The sequence below is a fragment of the Oryx dammah genome, unplaced genomic scaffold (assembly GCF_014754425.2).
Source record: "Oryx dammah isolate SB20612 unplaced genomic scaffold, SCBI_Odam_1.1 HiC_scaffold_4, whole genome shotgun sequence".
Lineage (NCBI taxonomy): Eukaryota > Metazoa > Chordata > Mammalia > Artiodactyla > Bovidae > Oryx > Oryx dammah.
This window is the reverse complement of record NW_024070188.1, coordinates 35,746,269-35,769,527: the sequence shown is the minus strand read 5'-3', so window position 1 is coordinate 35,769,527 and position 23,259 is coordinate 35,746,269. Positions and strand designations below refer to the sequence as shown.

Below are 23,259 nucleotides of genomic sequence, written 5' to 3'. Positions count from 1 at the left end.
TACCTCTAACTTAGCCTTATAACATTCAAATGCTCTTTGTAAACTCAAAACATACTTATATCTATATTTTTATTGACTGGATTCAGTAATATTTTGATGCAGAATTTCTCAAATCAATTTTTTTTTTTTCGCAAATGAAAGTGAGGCTAGCATGTAACCAGTCCTTAACTTCTGACAGAATCAGTATTGCTCCTCAATTTACTGAGCAGTTCTTAAGCAATTGTAGAATCAGGAAAGTTTTGAACCTCTGATCTTCAAGATCATTTCACCCAACCCTTCATTTTGCAGAGAAGCAAACATTTGTTTAGATAGTGAATGGGGTTTGCTCATTCAATCACTTTTGCCTTTTCTTATAGCTGACCTATTTCTTAAAAATCAATATAATTAAGTGTGTGCTTCTGGCCCTCAAATCATTGGTGTTATTTATACTGTTTATGTGGTGATTATTCACGTGGCTGCCTTCCCTGTTATCTCAGTTTGATCTGCTCTATTTATATCTCGATATTATTCCAGCATCTGCCTTCCCAATCAGTGTGTATTCCTTCTCAGTACTAAATTGCTAACATTTAAGTAGCCATTTCCCAATTTTCCTCTCAGTATGTAGTACATCTACTTTAAAATTAATATTATTTGAATGTGTAAATCTGTGATCCTCCCTACCATTTTAAGGATCCATTTGTAGAAAGGAAAAAAAAATCAACACCTATTTTCTATACACTAGCAAAAATTATGTTGGAAACAGTTGGAGGTTTGTCAAGTTAAAAGCATATTTATTTTTAAAATAAGCAAGCACATTTACATGCCTGAGCATAACCAATCTCTGTCCATTGGAACTATAATGTCATTTCCTTCAATGTGATTTCAGTTTTTATGAGCCATCTAACTCATGTTCTTTATTCTTATCAGCAGCTTCCTTTCCCCAAATGACCACTACCAATTTGAGTTGTATTGATTATGATAGATGTGAAAGAGATATGCAAGATTAACTTTCATAGCTTCTATATTTAAAGAACTGCAGAGTACTAAAACTGCAGAAAAGTACAGGACACTTTAAAGAAAACATTTTCACTGGTCACATGTCCTGTATATTTTTTGTTTACTTGAAATATTGACAAAGGTGTGAATTTGTATGCCTAGATGAAATTACACTAGTAACAGTACAATTCACAACATTATTGTCACTAGAAAAAAAGGTCTCAAAATTCTGAAGCCAGTCCTTTAACTAAATTAGAAATACCCATTGCTTCATGGCTCAAGGGAGTCAAAAACAAGTGAGGAGTGTCTCTCAGTGTGAGGGAAGAGATGAATCACTGTTTCTCCTCTTGGAAAATTCATATATTATACCATATGCTGTCCACACAGTCCTTTTCTGGGAGCTTTGACCTACTTGTTAATTTTTCCATGGCATGTCAGTCATTCAAGTCCATGTATGCATGTGTTCTGATTGCATACACTTAAGCAACCTGGGTGGTATCTATCAACTTCACACAAAATCAGTTTCAGAGTGTTATAGTCATATTTCATATGGGTGCAAAAAACTCTAAGAATCTGTCTTAGAAAACTAAAAGTGTTTATCATTCAGAAAAAGGAAAGCTGCTGTGAAAACTACCAGAAATTGAAGATAAAGAGTGGCAATCTCACCCAGCAGGAAGCAGTACAGCATAGTGATTAAATGCTGGAGCCTAGATTAAGGTCTTCTGTGACTGAATCCAGTATCCATCACTTTCAGACCATGCAACTGACCTTAGGCAAGATTCTTAAGATGCTGGACCTGCTCCAAGGTCTTGCTAAAGTAGAGGACATTAGACACAGTAAAATAAGTCATTTGGCCTAAAAAAGTAAAATACCTTGTAAGGCAATGGGTCATAAAAGAGAAGGAATTCTTAGGCTTACCAATATGAAAGACTTAAATATCAAAGTTATATTCAGAATTAAAATATGACATATTAGAGCAATGGGTAATACCCAGAAGACAGAAAATGTGATTCAGCTACATTTCTTGATGTCATTCTATTTATGTTTGTAAATTATTTATTATGATGCCTGATATAAAATATGCTCTTAATGAATGTTGACTATTAGAAGCTTTCATCCTTCAGCGTAGCATGGGTTTACTATGTTTCATACTGATTTAACTTTCTTTCTTTTTTAATTTAAGTATAGTTAATTTACAATATTATATTAGTGTCAGATGTACAACATAGTAATTCAACCTTTTTATAGGTTACACTATTTTCAGGGTTATTACTATATAATATCTATGTATCTTTGTGTTCTGCAGTATATCCCTGTTGTTTATTTATTTAGCATGTTAGTTTGTGTCCCTATCCAAACAGTCCATCCTAAAGGAAATCAGTCCTAGGTGTTCATTGGAAGGACTGATGTTGATGCTGAAACTCCAATATTTTGGCCACCTGATGCGAAGAGCTGACTCATTTGAAAAGACCCTGATGTTGGGAAAGATTGAAGGCAGGAGGAGAAGGGGACGACAGAGGATGAGATGGTTAGATGGCATCACCAACTCAATGGACATGAGTTTGGGTGAACTCCGGGAGTTGGTGATGGACACGGAGACCTGGCATGCTGCGATTCATGGGGTCCCAAAGAGTCGGACTGAACTGAATCCCATATACTAGTCTTGCTCCTCCTCCCTTCCCTCTTCCCACTGGTAACCACTATTTTGTTTTCTATACCTGTGAGTCTGTTTCTGTTTTGTTATATACATTCATCATTTTCCTTTTTAGATTCTATGTATTGTTGATAATATAGAGTATTTGTCTTTCTCTCTCTGAATTATTTTACTAAGCATAGTATTACCCAGATTCACCCATATTGTTGCAAATGGAAGAATCTTATTGTTTTTCATGGCTAAGTGATATTCCATTGTATGTTTATCTAAATACAGAGAGAGATTATTTAATTTATTTTTAATCGGAGGATAATTGCTTGATAATGTTGTATTGGTATCTACCATTCAGTTAGGTTCAGTCGCTCAGTCGTGTCAGTCAGTGATTCTTTGCAACCCCATGGACTGCAGCATGCCAGGCCTCCTGTCCATCACAAACTCCCCAAGTTTATTCAAACTCGTGTCCATTGAGTCAGTGATGTCATCCAACCATTTCATCTGTCATCCCCTTCTCCTCCCACCTTCAATCTTTTACAGCATCAGGGTCTTTTCAAATGAGTCAGTTCTTCATATCAGGTGGCCAAAGTATTGGTAGTTTAAGCTTCAACATCAGTCCTTCCAATGAACACTCAGGACTGATTTCCTTTAGGATGGACTGGTTGGATCTCCTTGCAGTCCAAGGGACTCTCAAGAATCTTCTCCAACACCACAGTTTAAAAGCATCAATTCTTCATGTGATCATCTTCCAGAATTTGAAAACAGATACCAACTTCTTACTGTGTTTCCTTCTAGCCAGGTTAAAACTTAAATCTTTTAATTGTCTGTCATATGACTATTCTGATCGATTCCGTCTAGTCAAGACTATGTTTTTTCCGCTGGTCATGTATGGATGTGAGAGTTGGACTGTAAAGAAAGATGAGTGCTGAAGAATTGATGCTTTTGAACTATAGTGTTGGAGAAGACTCTTGAGAGTCCCTTGGACTGCAAGGAGATCCAACCAGTCCATTCCCAAGGAGATCAGTCCTGGGTGTTCATTGGAAGGACTGATGCTAAAGCTGAAACTCTGATACTTTTGCCACCTCATGTGAAGAGCTGACTCATTGGAAAAGACCCTGATACTGGGAGGGATTGGGGGCAGGAGGAGTAGGGGATGACAGAGGATGAAATGGCTGGATGGCATCACCAACTCAATGGAGATGAGTTTGAGTAAACTCCGGGAATTGGTGATGGACAGGGAGGCCTGGTGTGCTGCGATTCATGGGGTTGCAAAAAGTCGGACACGACTGAGCGACTGCACTGAATTGGGCATTTTCTGATGAGTTTAGCCAGCAGGGCATTAAAAATTAAACTTCCTTTTTGATGGAGAATATATTTTTTAGTCCGCACCACCTCTTATTGTCTCTCCAGTGTAGGCATTTAACTTTGCAGCCCCAGACAAAAGGGCATTGGGGTTCAGAGGGAAGGCTGTTCTAGTGACTGCATTTGGCTCTGGGATGGTTTTGTGTCTTCCAAACTTTGGGTGTTGAGAAGTTGGTGTAGTGGTGATATAGATGCTCATCATTCTCTCTGGAACTTTGGATAGATGAGGTCTGGGGCATGCAGGACAGGATCCATCTAACTTTGAAGTAATGCCACTTCCAGTGGCAGATTCCCTAAGCTGCAGCTACTCAGGAATCAGTTCAACCAGTACCCACAGAAGACTCTTAAGGACCATTCTTACTAAAGCTGTTGAACAGGAATCTGGGTTTTATTCCCCAGACCACCCTCTTCTTGGACCTGCTAATTCTGTAACTTAGATGAGGCCAACATTCTCTTAATAAAAATTCTAGAAACTGGCATATCTTCTAAGAGGATAACAAATGATGTGTTTTTCACAACATCAATTCCTTTATTAAAGTGAATGAGTGTAAGACACTGCTTGTACCTACTTTAAGATAGGATCTTTTTTAACTGTTGTAGAAGTTAGCTGTGATGTTGGCTGGCACATCTATCACAGGTTTGTGAGTCATACAATCCTCAGTAGTGGTTAAAATTGACCTAAATGAGAAAAAGTTTGGATCAGCTTCAGCAGTTGACTAATATAAATCTTTTATTTCAAGTCTTGAGTAATGTTGTTCTTTTGTGAGTCATAGTCTGTGATGGAGAAAGCTGCAGTATTGTGAGTTCTGTGCAAATGAGGGATTCCTTACCATTTGGTCTTGTATATCTGCTAAACAAAGTGGGGCAACTATGGAAAACTTTTCCAACTACTTATGAAAAAGAAGCCTATTCTATTCTATTCTGTTTCTTTTTTTACCTAACAGGCCACTTATAAAATGAAGAAAACTATTAACTTTTAGTATAAGCTTGGAGAAAGAATCACAGGCATATTGTTTGAGGTAGGTAAGGTGGTCTGGTATTCCCATCATTTTAAGAATTTTCCACAGTTTTTGATTCACACAGTCAAAGGATTTGGCGTAGTCAATAAAGCAGAAGTAGATGTATTTCTGGAACTCTCTTGCTTTTTCTATGATCCAGTGAATGTTGAAATTTGAGCTCTGGTTCCTCTGCCTTTTCGAAATCCAGCTTGAACATCTGGAACTTCTCAGTTCATGCACTATTGAAGCTTAGCTTGGAGAATTTTGAGCATTACTTTGCTAGCATGTGAGGAGTGCAATTGTGCGGTAGTTTGAACATTCTTTGGGATTGTTTTTCTTTGGAATTAGAATGAAAATGACCTTCTCCAGTCCTATGGCCACTGCTGAGTTTTCCAAATTTGCTGGCATATTGAGTGCAGCACTTTCACAGCATTATCGTTTAGGATTTGAAATAGTTCAACTGGAATCCCATCACCTCCACTTGCTTTGTTTGTAGTGATGCTTCCTACAGTCCACTTGACTTCACATTCCAGGATGTCTGGCTCTAGTTGAGTGATCACACCATCATGGTTATCTGGGTCATGAAGATCTTTTTTGTATAGTTCTTCTATGTATTCTTGTCACCTCTTCTTAATATCATCTGCTTCTGTTAGATCTATACTGTTTCTCTCTTTTATTGTGCCCATCTTTGCATGAAATGTTCCCTTGGTATCTCTAATTTTCTTGAAGTGCTCTCTAGTCTTTCCCATTCTATTGTTTTCCTGTATTTCTTTGCATTGATCACTGAGGAATGCTTTCTTATCTCTCCTTGCTATTCTTTGGAATTCTGCATTCAAATGTATTTATCTTTCCTTTTCTCCTTTGCCTTTTATTTCTCTTCTTTTCTCAACTATTTTTATAAGGCCTTCTCAGACAACCATTTTGCCTTTTTTGCATTTCTTTTTCTTGGGAATGGTCTTGATCACTGCCTCCTGTTCAATGTCATGAACCTCTATCCATAGTTCTTTAGGCACTTGTCTATCAGATCTAATCTTTTGAATCTATTTCTCACTTCTACTGTATAATCATAAGGGATTTGATTTAGGTCATATATGAATGGTCTAGTGGTTTTCCCTACTTTTTTAAATTTTAAACTGAATTTGGCAATAAGGAGTTCATGATCTGAGGCACAGTCAGCTCCCAGTCTTGTTTTTGCTGACTAGATATAGCTTCTCCATCTTTGGCTACAAAGAATATAATCATTCTGATTTTGGTATTGACCATCTGGTGATTGTCCATGTGTAGAGTCTTCTCTTGTGTTGTTGAAATTGGCAAAACTCTGTTGTTGTTCTATTGGCAAAACTCTGTTAGCCTTTGCCTGCTTTATTTTGTACTCCAAGTCTAAACTTAACTGTTACTCCAGGTATCTCTTGACTTCCTACTTTTGCATTCCAGTCCCCTGTGATGGAAAGGACATCTTTTTTTGGTGTTAATTCCAGAAGGTTTTGTAGGTCATCATATAACCTTTCAACATCAGCTTCTGTGGCATTAGTGTTTGGGGCATAGACTTGTAAGAATGTTTTGCCTTGGAAATGAACAGAGATCATTCTGTCATTTTTGAGATTGCACCCAAATACTGCATTTTGGATTCTTTTGTTGACTATGAGGGTTACTCAATTTCTTCTAAGGGATTCTTGCCCTTACTAGTAGGTATAATGGTGATATGAGTTAAATTCACCCATTTCGTTCCATTTTAGTTCACTGATTCCTAAAAAGTTGATGTTCATTCTTGCCATCTTCTGTTTGACCATGTCCAATTTACCTTGATTCATGGACCTCACATTCCAGGTTCTTATGCAATATTTTTCTTTACAACATCGGACTTTACTTCCATCACCAGTCACATCCATAACTGGGCATTGTTTTCACTTTGGCTCCATCTATTCATTCTTTCTGGAATTATTTCTCCATTCTTCTTCAGTAGCATATTGGGCACCTACCAATCTGGGGAGTTCATCTTTCAGTGTCCTATCTGTTTGCCTTTTCATACTGTTCATGGGATTCTCAAGGAAAGAATACTGAAGTGGTTTGCCTTCTCCAGTGGACCATGTTTTGTCAGAACTCTCCATCATGACCCATCCGTCTCAGCATGGCTCATAGTTTCATTAAGTTAGGCAACAGCATGATCCGTGTGACCAGTTTGGTTAGTTTCCTGTGATTGTAGTTTCCCTAGTGTCTCAGCAGTAAAGAGTCTGCCTGCCATGCAGGAGACCCAGGTTTGATCCCTAAGTCAGGAAGATCCTCTGAGAAGGGAATGGAAACCCACTTGACTATTCTTGCCTGGAAAATTCCTTGGACAGATGAGCCTGGCAGGCTATTGTCCATGGAGTCGCAAAAGTTGGACGCACCTGAACAACTAACACACATACTATTTGATGCTGAGGTTATTTGAGATGTGATAGCCTTTCCTAAGGGAGAAGGCAATGGCAACCCACTCCAGTACTCTTGCCTGGAAAATCCTATGGATGGAGGAGCCTGGTAGGCTGCAGTCCATGGGGTCGCTAAGAGTCAGACACAACTGAACAACTGAATGACTTCACTTTCACTTTTCACTTTCATGCATTGGAGAAGGAAATGGAAACCCACTCCAGTGTTCTTGCCTGAAGAATCCCAGGGACGGGGGAGCCTGGTGGGCTGCCATCTATGAGGTCTCACAGAGTCGGACATGACTAAACTGACTTAGCAGCAGCAGCAGCAGCAGCCTTTCCTAAATTAATACAAGCAAACAAAATAATTAAACCAAACAAAAACAAAACCATGAGAATGATTATCTTAGATTTTTTTTTTAATTTCAGAAAACCAAACATAAGTATAAGAAAACAGTGGGAAAAAAAGGAATAGGGAATTTGATTGTGATAAAATAGTGGTCTCTAGGTTCCTGAAACTGTGCGAATCTTGGTACAAGTCTGTGGAAAGCACTTAATTACAGATTACTAAGATGCTGCTTCAGGATCTTACAGTCCTTCTATGTTCTTTATTACCCTGGAATGTATTTTATTCACCAAATACTTCTCTGTGAACTCCTTAGGGTAGCAATTCTGTCTTCATTACCACATGGTTATGAAATGCTGCCTATAATTCTGATACTTCATAATAAAAAGAATAAGTCCAGGACCAAACACCTTTTACAGCAGGTGCATAGCACCAGGTAGATATTATTTTGCATGGTAAGAAAGAAGGCCCTGTTCAGATCATGTGAAAAATTACCCTTTTGTATGTCTAGGAACAGATGGAGAAAATATTTCACCTTTCAATTTCTTGTTAGCAAGTTTTAAGATCAAAGATATACTTTTAGAATAAAAATAACTTATTTCTTCCACAGAGAATCAAATCTGTAAACTTCTATTTTCTACTTCATAAAGAAAATAAATAAAATATTTAATTTCTCAATTCGTTGCTCAACTCTGCATCAGCAGATTACAGAGAATTGCCTTGTGGTTGAGTAAGTAAGGTTTCTTTTATCCAAGGCCTAGCCTACTTCCCATGCTTTGAATGTGAAAAATAAATACATAACAAATTTGAAAAATAACAAATACATAAATATCTTGAAATTTCGTACTATCTCTGGTTATTCTTCTGTTTTCTGCTACCCCTTAATATTATAGCTTCATTTTTAAATGTATTTTATCCACTTAAAAAAAAATTATAACATTAACACAGGTTTATTGATAACTATTTAAAATGTACACAAAGAAAATTAATCAAATGTCTATCATTTAAAATAAACCACACTTAATACTCTAAGTGTAAATGCAAATTGTAATTTTTTAATATAAATTTATTTATTTTAATTGAAGATTAATTACTTTATAATATTGTATTGGTTTTGCCATACATCGACATGAATCCAGCACAGGTATACACGTGTTCCCCATCCTGAACCCCTCTCCCACCTCCCTCCCCGTACCATCCCTCTGGGTCATCCCAGTGCACCAGTCCCGAGCATCCTGTATCATGCATCAAACCTGGACTGATGATTTGTTTCACATATGATATTATACATGTTTCAATGCCATTCTCCCAAATCATCCCACCCTCGCCTTCCCCCACAGAGTCCAAAAGACTGTTCTATACATCTGTGTCTCTTTGGCTGTCTCACATACAGGGTTATCATTACCATCTTTCTAAATTTCATATGTATGTATTAGTATATTGTATTGGTGTTTTTCTTTCTGGCTTACTTCGCTCTGTGTAATAGGCTTCAGTTTCATCCACCTCATTAGAACTGATTCAACTGTATTCTTTTTAATGGCTGAGTAATACTCCATTGTGTATATGTACCACAGCTTTCTTATCCATTCATCTGCTGATGGACATCTAGGTTGCTTCCATGTCCTGGCTATTATAAACAGTGCTGCAATGAACATTGGGGTACATGTGTCTCTTTCAATTCTGGTTTCCTTGGTGTATATGTCCAGCAGTGGGATTTCTGGGTCGTATGGCAGTTCTATTTCCATAAAACATTTTTGTCATCAGATACCTTCTATAGAGTAAAATGGCCAAATGCATAGTATTTTATTAATTATATGTACTGTATTTATGAAAACAATTAGCTCCCATTGGATATTTAGAATGCTTCTAATATTATTCTTATGAACAAAATGAGTGCCCTTGCTGCTAAACCCCCCATATTTTCCTTAAGGTTGTATCCTGTTAGTAGAATTAGCAAGTTCAAGTGGGTATTTTTAAAGCTTGATAAACTAAAAAATAGTTTTCAAGAAAGTTTGTAACAGTTTAGCTTTCTTTTGACTGTACTTTTTAATTATACCTCAATAATTTTGACCTGTAAAAATTCCATCTCATTGTTTTAACCTTTCTTTTTCTCTGTTTTTGAACATTTTGAACATTGTGTACTCATTGAATATTTGTATGTAATATTTACTATCTATTCATACTCTTTGCCAATTTTTCCTTTGGTGTAATTATATGTTTTAGTTGTTATTATTTTATATTGAAGATACCAATCCTTTTGCATATACTGTGTTTGTATTTGGTTTAACAAACTTTGATATATTTTCTTAATTTTCTTTTAATCATTTTTATTAGTTTTATTATGATTTTTTTCAAATATTCAAGTTATAGTCAACAATATTGCCCTTATTTTTACTGCCTGTGTTATCAAACTTAGAAGAGTCTTCACACTTTTATGCAATTACTTTTTAACATAAAATTTTATTAAACAATGATCTATGCATGCCAGCCTACAGAAACCATAGCATTAAGTCTTAATAATATCCATCCGAGAACCTAGGATAAGAAACAGAATATCCCTAGCACCCAGAAGCACATCATACCCCCTTCCTGTACCTAACCCCCACCACCATTTTTTGAACTTTAAAAAAAATTAAATCATACAGCAATATTCTCTTGTGCCTGATAACTCCTTTTACCATTTTGATCATGAGATTCATCTCCTGGTGTTGAATGTAGTTGTTCACTGATGCATTTATTCCATGCTGCTATGAATATTCTTATACATATTTTTTTCTACTGTTTAAACTTTTTAAAAAATTATTTATTTTTTATTGAAGGATAATTGCTTTACAGAATTTTGCTGTTTTCTGTCAAACCTCAACATGAATCAGCCATGGGTATACATATATCCCCTCCCTTTTGAACCTCTCTCCTATCTCCCTCCCATCCCACCCCTCTAGGTTGATACAAAGCCCTTTTGAGTTACCTAATCCATACAGCAAATTACTGTTGGCTATCTATTTAACATATGGTAATGTAAGTTTCCATGTTAGTTTATCCACGCATGTCACCATCTCCTCCCCTGTCCCCATGTCCATAAGTCTATTCTTTGTCTGTTTCTCCATTGTTGCCTTGTAGATAAATTCTTCAGTACCATTTTTCTAGATTCTGTATATATGTGTTAGAATATGGTATTTATCTTTCTTTTTCTGACTCATGTTACTCTGTATAATAGGTTCTAGGTTTATCCACCTCATCAGAACTGACTCAAATCATTCCTTTTTATGGCTAAGTAATATTCCATTGCATATATATACCACCACTTCTTTAACCATTCATCTCTCAATAGGTTGGTTCCATGTTCTGCTGCTGCTGCTGCTAAGTCGCTTCAGTCGTGTCCAACTCTGTGCGACCCCATACACGGCAGCCCACCAGACTCCCCTGTCCCTGGGATTCTCCAGGCAAGAACACTGGAGTGGGTTGCCATTTCCTTGTCCAATGCATGAAAGTGAAAAGTGAAAGTGAAGTCGCTCAGTCATGCCCGACTCTTAGTGACCCCATGGACTGCAGCCTACCAGGCTCCTCTGTCCATGGGATTTTCCAGGCAAGAGTACTGGAGAGGGGTGCCATCGCCTTCTCCCGCTTCCATGCTCTAGCTATTGTAAATAGTGCTGCAGTGAACAATGGGATACATGTGTCTCTTTCAATTTTGTTTTTCTCAGGGTATATGCCTAGGATTGGGATTGCTGGGTCATATGGTGGTTTTATTCCTAGTTTTTTAAGGAATCTCCATACTGTCTTCCATAGTGGCTGTATCAATTCACATTCCCACCAACAGTGCAAGAGTGTAACCCTTTTCTCCATACCCTTTCCAGCATTTATTGTTTATAGACTTTTTGATGATGGCCATTTTGACTGGTGTGAGGTGATATCTCATTGTAGTTTTGATTTACATTTCTCTAATAATGAGCCATGTTGAACATCTTTTCATGTGTTTCTTAGCCATCTGTATGTCTTCTTTGGAGAACTGTCTGTTTAGGTCCTTTTCCCACTTTTTGATTGGATTGTTTGTTTTTCTGGAATTGAGTTGTATGAGCTTCTTGTATATTTTGGAAAGTAATCCTTTGTCAGTTGTTTCATTTGCTATTATTCTCCCATTCTGAGGGTTGTCTTTTCACCTTGTTTATAGTTTCCTTTGCTGTGCAAAAGCTTTTAAGTTTAATCAGGTCCCACTTCCTTCCTTTTTTTTTTTTTTTTCATTACTCTAGAGGTGGGTCAGAGAAGATTTTGCTTTGATTTATGTCATTGAGTGTTATGCCTATGTTTTCCTCTAAGAGTTTTGTAGTTTGTGGTCTTACATTTAGGTCTTTAATACATTTTGAGTTTATCTTTGTGTATGGTATTAGGATAGTTCTAATTTCATTCGTTTACATGTAGCTGTCCAGTTTTCCCAGCACCCGAAGAGGCTGTCTTTGTCCCATTGTCTATTCTTGCCTCCTTTGCAAAAAATAAGGTACCCAAAAGTGCATGGGTTTATTTCTGGGCTTTCTATCTTGTTCCACTGGTCTATATTTCTGTTTTTCTGCTAGTATCATACTGTCTTGATGACTGTAGCTTTGTAGTATAATATGAAGTCAGGAAGCTTGATTTCTCCGGCTCCATTCTTTTTTCTCAAGACTGCTTTGGCTTTTTGGGGTCTTTTGTGTTTCCATATGCATTGTGAAATTTTTTGTTCTAGTTCTGTGAAAAACACCATTGGTAATTTGATAGGGATCTCATTTAATCTGCATTTCGTAGTATAGTCATTTTCACAATATTGATTCTTTCTACCTAGGAACATGGAATATCTCTCTGTTTATGTCATCTTTGGTTTCTTTCATTAGTGTCTTTTCATTTTATGTGTACAGTTCTTTTGTCTCCTTAGGTAAGTTTATTCTTAGATATTTAATTCTTCTTGTTGCAGTGGTGAATGGGATTGGTTCCTTAATTTCTCTTTCTGATTTTTCATTGTTAGTATATAGAAATGCAAGTGATTTCTGTGTGTTGATTTTATATCCCACAACCTTTCTAAATTCACTGATTAGCTCTAGTAATTTTCCAATACCATCTTTAGGATTTTCTATGTACAGTATCTTGTTATCTGCAAACAGTGAGAGCTGTGCATCTTTTCTGATCTGGATTCTTTTATTTTTTTTTCTTCTCTGATTGCTGTAGCTAGGACTTCCAGAACTATGTTGAATAATAGTAGTGAAAGTGGACACCTTTGTCTCATTCCTGCTTTCAGTTTTTCACCATTGAGAATAATATTTGCTGTAGGCTTATTATATATGGCCTTTACTATGTTGAGGTAAGTTCCCCCTATGCCCATTTTTGGAAAAGTTTTAATCATAAGTAGGTGCTGAATTTTGTCAAAGGCTTTTTCTGCATCTATTGAGATTATCATATGGTTTTTATCTTTCAATTTGTTTTTTTTTACTGTGTATCACATTGATTGATTTACATATATTGAAGAATCCTTCAAGTCAGTTCAGTCACTCAGTCATGTCTGACTCTTTGCTACCCCATGGACTGCAGCATGTGAGGCCTTCCTGTCCATCACCAACTCCCAGAGTTTACCCAAACTCATGTCCATTGAGTTGGTGATGCCATCCAAATATCTTATCCTCTGTCATCCTCTTCTCCTCCTGCCTTCAATCTTTCCCAGCATCAGGCTCTTTGCAAATGAAGAATCCTTGCATCCCTGTAATAAACCCACCTTGATTATGGTGTTTGAGCTTTTTGGTGTTTTGCTGAATTCTGTTTGCTAAAATTTTGTTGAGGATTTTTACATCTATGTTCATCAGTCATATTGGCCTGTAATTTTCTCTTTTTGTTTTGTCTTTGTCTAGTTTTTGTATCAGGGTGATGCTGACCTCATAGAATAAATTTGGAAGGGTTTCTTCCTCTGAAATTTTTTGAAAGAGTTTTAGGAGAATAGGCATGATATCTTCTCTAAATGTTTGATTGAATTCTCCTGTGAAGCCATCTTGTCCTGAGCTTCTGTTTTTGGGGAGATTTTTGATCAGAGCTTCAATTTCAGTGCTTGTAATTGGGTTGCTCATAATATCTATTTCTTCCTGGTTCAGTCTTGGAAGATTGAACTTATCTAAGAATCTGTCCATTTCTTTCAGGTTATCCATTTTATTGCCATATGGTTGTGCATAATATTCTCATAATCTTTTGTATTTCTGCATTGTCTGTTGTAACCTCTCCTTTTTCATTTCTAATTTTGTTTACTTGATTCTTCTCTCTTTTTTTCTTGGTGAGTCTGGCTAAAGGCCTGTCAATTTTATCTTCTCAAAGAACCAGCTTTTAGTTTTATTAATCTTACTATTGTTTCCTTACTTTATTTCTGCTTAGATCTTTTTGATTTCTTACCTTCTATTAATTTGTGTTGTTTTTTCCTTCTTCTTCTTTTTCCAGTTACTTTATCTGTAAGATTAGTTGATCTGTTTGATGTTTTTCTTATTCCTTGAGGTTGTGGTGGTGGTTTAGTCGCTAAGTTGTGTCTGACTTTTGCAATTCCATGGACAGAGGAGACTGGCAGGCTACAGTCCATGGGATTCTCCAGGCAAGAATACTGGAATGGGTTGCCATTTCCTTCTCCAGAGGATCTTCCCAACTCAGGAATTGATCCCAGGTCTCCTGCATTGTAGAAGGACTCTTTACCAACTGAGCTACAAGGGAAACATGTTGTTTCTTGAGGTAGGATTGCATTTCTATAAAATTCCCTCTTAGAACTGCTTTGGCTGCATCCCATCAGTTTTGAGTTGTCGTGTTTTCCTTGTCATTTGTTTCTAGAAATCTTTGGATATTGCTTTTGATTTCTTCTGTAACCTGTTAGTTATTTAGAAGCACATTGTTTTATTTTCATGTGTTTGTGTTTCTTACAGTTTTTTTCTTGTAATTGATATCTAGTCTCATAGTGTTGTGGTCGGAGAATATGCTTGATACAATTTCAGTTTTCTTAAATTTACTGTTTGATTTGTGACCCAAGATGTGCTCGATCCTGGAGAATGTTTCATGTGCACTTGAGAAGAACATGCATTCTTCTCCATTTGGGTGGAATGTCCTGAAGATATCAATGAGATCCATCTCACCTAATATATCATTTAAGACTTGTGTTTCCTTATTAAGTTTCTGTTTTCACGAACTGTCCATTGGCATGAGTGAGGTGTTAAAGTCTCCTACTATTATTGTGTCACTGTCAATTTCTCCTTTTATGTCTATTAGTGTTTGTCTTATGTATTGAGGTGCTCCTATGTTGGGTGCATAAATATTTACAATTGTTCTGTCTTCCTCTTGGATTGATCTGTTGATCATTATGTAGTGTCCTTTCTTATCTCTTGTAGACTTCTTTAAGATCTATTTTGTCTGATATGAGGATTGCTACTCCATCTTTCTTTTGCTTCCCATTTGCATGAAATATATTTTTCCATCCTCTCACTTTCAGTCTATATGTGTCTTTAGGTCTGATGTGGGTTTCTTGTAGACAGCATATATATGGGTCTTATTTTTGTATCCATTCAACCACTCTGCATCTTTTGGTTGGAGCATATAGTACATTTACAATGAAAGTAATTATTGATATATATGTTCATACTGTCATTTTCTAATTGTTTGGTGTTGATTTTATAGATCTTTTTTCTTCTGTTGTATTTCTTGACTGTATAAGTCCATTTTAACATTTGTTGTAAAGATGGTTTGGTGGTACTGAATTCTCTTAAATTTTGCTTGTCTTAAAAGATTTTTATTTCTCCATCAATTTTTAATGAGATCCTGCTCGGTACACTAATCTTGGTTGTAGATTTTTCCCTTTCAGTACTTTAAATATATCCTGCCATTCCCTTCTGGCTTGCAGAGTTTCTGTTGAAAGGCCAGCTGTTAGGCATTTGGAGTTTCCCTTGTATGTTACTTGTTGCTTCTCCCTTGATGCTTTTAATATTCTTTTTCTTTGTGTTTAGTCTTTGTTTGATTAGTATGTGTCTTGATGTGTTTCTCCTTGGGTTTATCCTGTATGGGACTGTTTGTCTCTCTTGGATTTGATTGGCTATTTCCTTTAACATGTTGGAAAATTTTCAACTATAATCTCTTCAAAAATTTTCTCATACCTTTCTTTTTTTCTTTTTCTTCTGGAACCCCTATAATTCAGATGTTGATGCATTTGCTATGGTCCCAGATGTCTCTGAGCCTATCCTCAGTTCTTTTCATTCTTTTTACTTTATTCTGCTCTTCAAAGATTATTTCCACCATTTTATCTTCTAACTCACTGATTTGTTTTTCTGCTTCAGATATTCTGCTATTTATTCCTTCTAGAGTATTTTTAATTTCAGTAATTGTGTTGTTTGTCTCTGTATGCTTATTCTTTAATTCTTCTAGATCATTGTTAATTGATTCTTGCATTGTCTCCATTTTGCTTTCAAGGTTTTTGATCATCTTTACTATCATTAGTCTCAATTCTTTTTCAGGTAATTTTCCTATTCCCTCTTCATTTATTTGGACTTATGTGTTTCTAGTTTATTTCTTCATTTGTACTGTATTTCTCTGACTTTTCTTTCTTTTTTTTTTTAAGGTGTTGTATTTGAAGTCCCCTTTTCCCAGGCTTCAAAGAAAGTTGAATTATTTCCTTGAAGAAGGTTAAATTCTTTCTTCCTTTTGGTTTCTGCCCTCCTAAGTTTAATCAGTGGTTTATGTGAACTTCCTATAGGGTTAGATTATGCTGAGTTTTTGTTTGTTTGTTTTTCCTCTGATGGGCAAGGCTGAGTGAGGTGTTACACCTGTCTGCTGATGATTGGGTTTGTATTTTTGTTTTGTTTGTTGTATAGATGAGGTGTCCTGCACAGGGTGCTATTGGTGGTTAGGTGATCCCGGGTCTTATATTCAAGTGGTTTCCTTTGTGTGAGTTCTCGCTATTTGATACTCCTTAGGGTTAGTTCTCTGGTAGTCTAGGGTCTTGGATTCAGTGCTCTCAATCCAAAGGCTCAGAGTTTGATCTCTGGTCAGGAACGAAGAGTCCATAAGAGTTTGTTATGGCATTAAGGGAGAGTAAAACAAATATCTGAAAATGAGAAACCAAAGATGAACCCCAGACAAATGGAAGTTACAAAATCAGGCAAATAATAATTAAAATAATGGAATATACACATATACATATATACCCATGAACAAAGTGAAAACTGTCCAACAAGTATAAAGTACAGTAGATTGATCTGGCAAACAAAGAAAATAAAAAATTATATTTACCAGTTAAGAACAAAACTAACTTAAGCACAGACTAGAAAACAAAACTAAAGCAAGGTGCCAAGAGGGGAATAAGGCAATGAAAAGAAAACTAACAAATATATGTTGAAAGAAAGAGTAGATATGCAAAGTTAAAGAGAGGTAGATGAAGAAGATTTATATACAAGAAAGGTTAACTGAAAGGGGAAAAGAACAGTAGGAAAAGCAAACCAATAAGTGTATGTAGTAGGAATGTGTAGAAAAAATATAGTAGGTTTAAAAAATTAAGAATTAAAATTATAAAAAAAAGAAAAGAGCAATAACGGAAGAAGAAAGAAAAGGGGGAGAGGGGAGAAAAACTCCACAGAACTGCAAAAGCCCAATGTCAAGGCAGACGTTTATAACAACAATAGAAATTGTGACTGAATATACATGTATACATATACACCCATAAGCAAAATCAAAAAATAGTCCAACGAAAATTAGGTACAATAGATTCACCTGACAAACAAAGAGAAACAAAAATTATATCTCCCACAACAAAACCAAGTAAAGCACAAACTGGATAACAAAACTATAGCAGGGTGCCAAGTGGGGAATAAAGCAATGAAATTAAAACTAACAAATATGTTGAGAGGAAAGGAGAGAAAGGAAAGAAAGAAGAGATATACAAAGTTAAAGGTAGATAAGGATGATTTATATACATTAAAGATTAACTGTAAGGGGAAAGGAAAAGCAAACAAAGGAATAAATGTAGAAAAAATAATCATAGGCTTAAAAAATAAAAAATTTAAAAAAAAAGGAAAATGAAAAAAAGAGGAAAACTCCACAGAACTGCAAAAGCCCAATGTAGACATAGAGGTTTATGACAGTAAAAAAAAAATGTGTCTGAGGAAAAAGAAAAAAAAAAAGTGCAAAAGTTTAATTGGATTGCTTAGTGCCAATAAAATTGACAACTATAACAGAGGGGTAAAAAAGGAAAAAAAATCCAAAAGAATCTATAGAACAAGTCAAAAAATAAAAATAATAAATGTTTTTCTTGAATCGCTGCTGTCAGAGTCCTTTCCCATACCAGGAATCACCATTCACCTCACCTCCCTAGGATGTCCTCCAACACTGTGCTGATCTCTGGACCAGCTGTGGAGGCTGTTCAGATTCTAATCTGGTCCTATTCCTGTATGTTCTTGCCTCCAATGTCCACAGCTATCAGAGCTAGTGCATTTTCTTTTGTGGGCACTCTCAGTTGCCTTTTATATATTCCTTAGACACGGAGTCATCTTAGTTCATCGTGTGGATTTAATCTGCAGCTTGTATAGCTGGTGGGAAGGTTTTGGGTCTTTTTCCTTAGCCAAACTGCCCTTGGGTTTCAAGTGTGGTTTTATTTCCACTTCTACATGTGTGTCATCCATGGGTTTTAGCTCCTGAGGCTGCCCTGGAGGGCTTGGGTTTGCCCCTGTGAGGGCCAGGTGTGGAGGTGGTGCAGCTGCTTGGGTCATAGGGGTTCTGGCAGCACCAGGTATTCAGGGGGGTTGGTGGCTAGGGCAGCAGGAAATATAGTGCTCTAGAAGGGTATGGCAACCAGTTTTGGCAATATGCTCCAGTATTCTTGCCTGGAGAACCCCCTCTCTGACAGAGAAGCATGTCAGGCCACAGTCTACAGGGCTGCAAAGAGACAGGACTGAAACGACCCTGTGAGCATAAACACAAGACTTTTTTTTTTGTTGCCTGTGGAAGCTCTGACCCAGTGAGAGTTGAGCGTGAAGGTGGTGCAGCTGCTTGGCTTGCGGGGACCCTGGCGGCGCCAACTGTGCAAGGACTCGGACTGCCTCTGCAGCAGGAGTTAAGGCCCTATCAGAGCCCTTTTTTGAGCCTCTTGTAGCTGGCGATTAGAAGGCCTCTTTGGCCAGTCTTTCTCCATGGCTCTGCCCATACAGGCACTTAGAGGGATTCCTTGCCTGGGGTCTTTCTCTGTTGTTTGGCACGACAGGCACTTAAAGGGAGCACCCTGGTTGGGATCCTACTCTAGTTCCACGCATCAGACACTGAAAGGAGCACCTTGGGTGGGGTCCTACTCTGTAGTTCAGTGCGTAAGGCATTTGATGGGCCAGCCTCTCTATTGTTCAGCTGCTGATGCTGGTGCGTGAAGAGAGAGGCTATGATGATGGCTCCAGTAGTGTTCTGCATGACTCAGCAGTAGCGCCTTACTTCCATGGCTACCTGGTTTCCTCTACAGGCATCTCCCACCACGATCTCCCCCCTCACATCCCCTCAATCCGTCTCTCTACAGTCAACAGCAGCCCTCGCCCTGGGATTGCTCCACAATCCCTAAACTCCAGTTCCCAGCCACTGCCCCTTCCAGGAGACCCTCATTCCTGCCTGGGGTATGTATGGTGTGGCAAGCAGTGTCTGTTCTCATTCCATTTAGACTGCCCCAGATCAGCTGTTTCAGTCTCAGCCTTAAATGTTTCTTCTCTGACTCAGGCAGTTGCCCTGACTTGGGGATTGGACCCCTGCTTCAGTTCCCTGACTTGCTGAGCACAGGTCCAGTCCTACTAACACTCTTGTTTTTTCCCCTACTTCCCTCATCCTACCAAGTTTTGCACGGTTCTATATATTCTTTTCCATTGGTCAAGTACTCTTGTCTGCTCTCAGCTGGTGTTCTGCATGCACCTCTGTGTCTGAAGGTGTATTCCTGATGTATCCGTGGAGAGAGATGTGCTCCACATCCACCTACTTCTCTGCCATCGTGTTCTCCCTCTAAACTTTCTGTTTTGTATTGGGGTGTACCTCTGTCCATGGGGATTCTCTAGGCAAAAATACTGCAGTGGGTTGCCATGCCCTCCTCCAGGGGATCTTCCTAACCCAGGGATCAAACCCAGTTCTCCCACACTGCAGGTGGCTTCATTACCATCTGAGCCACTAGGGAAGCCCCAAAATACTGGAGTGTGTAGCCTCTCCCTTCTCCAGGGGATCTTCCCAACCCAGGAATCAAACCAGCGTCTCCTGTGCTGCAGGCAGATTCTTTACCAGCTGATCTACCAGGGAAGCCCTACTATGAATATTCTTGTACATGTTTTTCTTTCTTCTTCCTTTTTTTTTTTTTTTAGCTGTTTGAACTTTTTGTTTTATATTGAGGTATAGCCAATTAACAATGTTGTGATAGTGTCAGGTAAACAATGAAAGGACTCTGTCATACATATTCATGTCCATTCTCCCCCAAACTCCCCTCCCATCCAGATTGCTGCAAAACCTTGAGCAGAGTTCCATGTGCTCTCCAGTAGGTCCTTGTTGATTATCCATTCTAAATATAGCAGTGTGTACCTGTCCATCCCAAACTCCCTAACTGTCCCTTACCACCATCCTTCCCTCTGGTAACCATAAGCTTGTTCTTAAAGTCTGTGTGTCTGTTTCTTGTCTTGTAAGTTCATTTGTATCATTTCTATTTAGATTCCACATATAAGAGATGTCATACAATATTTCTTCTTATTTTGATGAACATAGATATACAGTTTTTCTTGGACATAAAACCTGGAGCAAAATTTTGGGCCGCAGAGTTGGTGTAGTCTCAATATTAGAAGACTCTGACACATAATTTTCAAAGTAGATTGTTATTTTGAAGAGAGGTGAAAGATAGGAAAGGTGTAACCTGCTATTATCATGTGTTGACCATTTCTGTATGCTTATTTTCTATTTATGCATGCTAAATTGCTTAAGTCATATCTGACTTTGTGCGATGCTATGGACTGTAACCTGCCAGGCTCCTCTCTGTCCATGGGATTCTCCAGGGAAGAATACTGGAGTGGGTTGCCATGCTCTCCTCCAGGGGATTTTCCTCATTTTGCACTTATACCACATTCAAATTAAAATTTGAACAGAGAAAAGTAGAAGATTCAGTTTTTCATTTTATTTTGCTGTTAAGAAATGACTTCAGGTTTGCATTTCTGGAATCAATTCTGTGTTCCTAATTAAGCTTAAGAAGTACTTTCCAATTACTCAATGATTTTTCTGTTCCATATATATGATCTTACATTTCTAACTGCATATTTTTATTGAAGTCATCTTATCTCACGTTTTAGGAATTAGCACGTTTTGTGTATTTTGCCTGAATGAAAGTTTGAAGAAAATTACTAATTTGTAGTGAAATAGGCAAGGGCTTCCAAGTCAGGCATGAACAGATTCTAATGTTGCCTCTATCATTTGATAGCTGCCTGATCTTCGGTCACAAGATGGTTTTCTGTAAAACTATACTACTTGGGATTGCTTTGAAGACTCAGTGAAATCTTAAACACTTATGTAGTGTTAGCTCTATGATCATCACTGATTCTAAGTGCTTTGTTACGACACAATTTGCTCTCTATTAACAATTCTATGTACTAGCTCTATCATCATCTATTTTTTTAGAGATGAAGAAATTCAGACTGAAGATTTAAGCAACTGCCCAATTTGCCTGGGATGACAAGTGGCAGAGCCAGAATGTAAACACAGTTTGGCTCTGGAGTCCATGCTCGTACCACTGTTCTCCTCCACATACATAACATCTAACTTTGTTCTTGACGCCCATTAAGTATTTGGATGTCAATAAATACTTATTATCCTTCTGCTTAGCATAACTCACCATGATTTAAAACATATTCAGAGTATAATTTCACAATAAGTTAGCTGTTCTGTAACCATGCCATCAAATTAGTTGAAAAAATAAGAGAAATATTTCCAACTAATATGATGTAAAATGAAATATTTCCAATTCTTCCTGAATATAAATTTGTCCAATCACTGCGGTATCTTCTGAGTCCTAATTCCTCATATTTGGAGGAATTATTACCATACCATGACTTTCTTACTCATTTAGAATAAGTAGTGTGCTGATGTCTCCTGACATTCATGTATCAAAAGACTTTTGATGAGGTATGAATTGCAAGCTGTGGAAATGTCCTATTCAAGGGAGTTTATTTGTGAATGACTGTGCTGAGAGCACGTGGTGTGAAGTTTGAAAGGGAGAAAAGTAAATGTTCATTATTTTTAATGTTTTGGTTTCCTAAAGACAGAGGTTGGAGGATGTCAGCTATCAGGTGCTCCCCCTTTCGTTTCATTCACCAAACCAACAAGGAAGAGATTCTCTTGGAGCCAAAGTTCTCAGTTAGGTCACTCACAACTGAAGAGAGAAAGAGGGTATCAAGGCTGGGACACAACTGAGGGGACTGGTCTGAGACACAGCTGGTGGAAGGTGCCAAACGGAAAGAACACATGGTTAAATTATATTCCACATTTTATGACCAAAATTATTTGCTACAGTGTTATTCACTGCCTAAGGAATTTTCATGGTTTGGGAGAGCTATCTTTCAAAAATGTCAAGTCTTTTCTGAAACAGGATGTAGAGTAAAACACATAGAAAATGCTACTTTGTTCTTTCTCTTACAAGTAAAATGCTGCAATTTGCAAGTGAATTAAGTATTTTGGGTTTTTAAAATGGTAAGTTATTAGTAAACTTAAAACTATTAAAAATTATGTTAAGGAATTCAGATGTCTGAATTAACAGAGACAAATTTAATACAGTTTTCCCAATGCTAACCTTATAGCTTTGTATCAATATAGAGGACTGATTATTTTGGAACTGTGTGCAAATCTTTAAGAGTTCAGTACTTAATGCAGGATCTATACATACCTAGGCCCTAAAAGAAGCAACTACAAACTAAAAAGGCAAAATCATATTCAAATCATATATAATTTTGTTATCAATATCAAAGAAATTTTGCCAGTGTGAATTTATGTTAAAGGGCATAAATTCAAATTTTTATTTGAATATTTGAAGTATTCATATTCCACATTCTTAGACAAATAACATATACTCACACACACTCACACAGATTAAGTACCCAAATACATACATAAAAGTACAGATACCTTCCAAGATTTTCTCTATCTTGTAAGAACTGTGTGATTTTTCCTTTCTTTGCCAGGTGGTATTTTTGAATATGTGGAATCTGGCCCAATGGGAGCTGAGGAACTTGCATTCAGATTTGCTGTGAACACAATCAACAGAAACAGAACCTTGTTGCCCAATACCACCCTTACCTATGACACCCAGAAGATAAACCTCTATGACAGTTTTGAAGCATCCAAGAAAGGTAATTGATAGATATTTAATTGTGTGTTTTCTGAAATTCAAATTTTTAGCTACTCTGAGAGATTTCTTAATCTACAAAGTAATTAATAAGTCACTAGAAATATTTTCATGCAAATATTTCTTTTTGAGCTGCATTTATATTTTTTTTTTTTCAGGAAAGG

The 23,259-nt window shown here is 37.2% G+C and overlaps 1 protein-coding gene across 1 annotated transcript in view; it reads left to right on the top strand.

Annotated features, from left to right (window-relative positions):
- The window catches only part of GRIK2 (glutamate ionotropic receptor kainate type subunit 2), a 730,896-nt gene that overhangs the window by 248,864 nt on the left and 458,773 nt on the right, over nucleotides 1-23,259 (top strand). Inside the window, exon 2 of the mRNA XM_040239120.1 lies at nucleotides 22,932-23,099. Coding sequence (XP_040095054.1) covers nucleotides 22,932-23,099 — 168 coding nt within the window. The remainder of the gene's footprint in view (nucleotides 1-22,931; nucleotides 23,100-23,259) is intronic.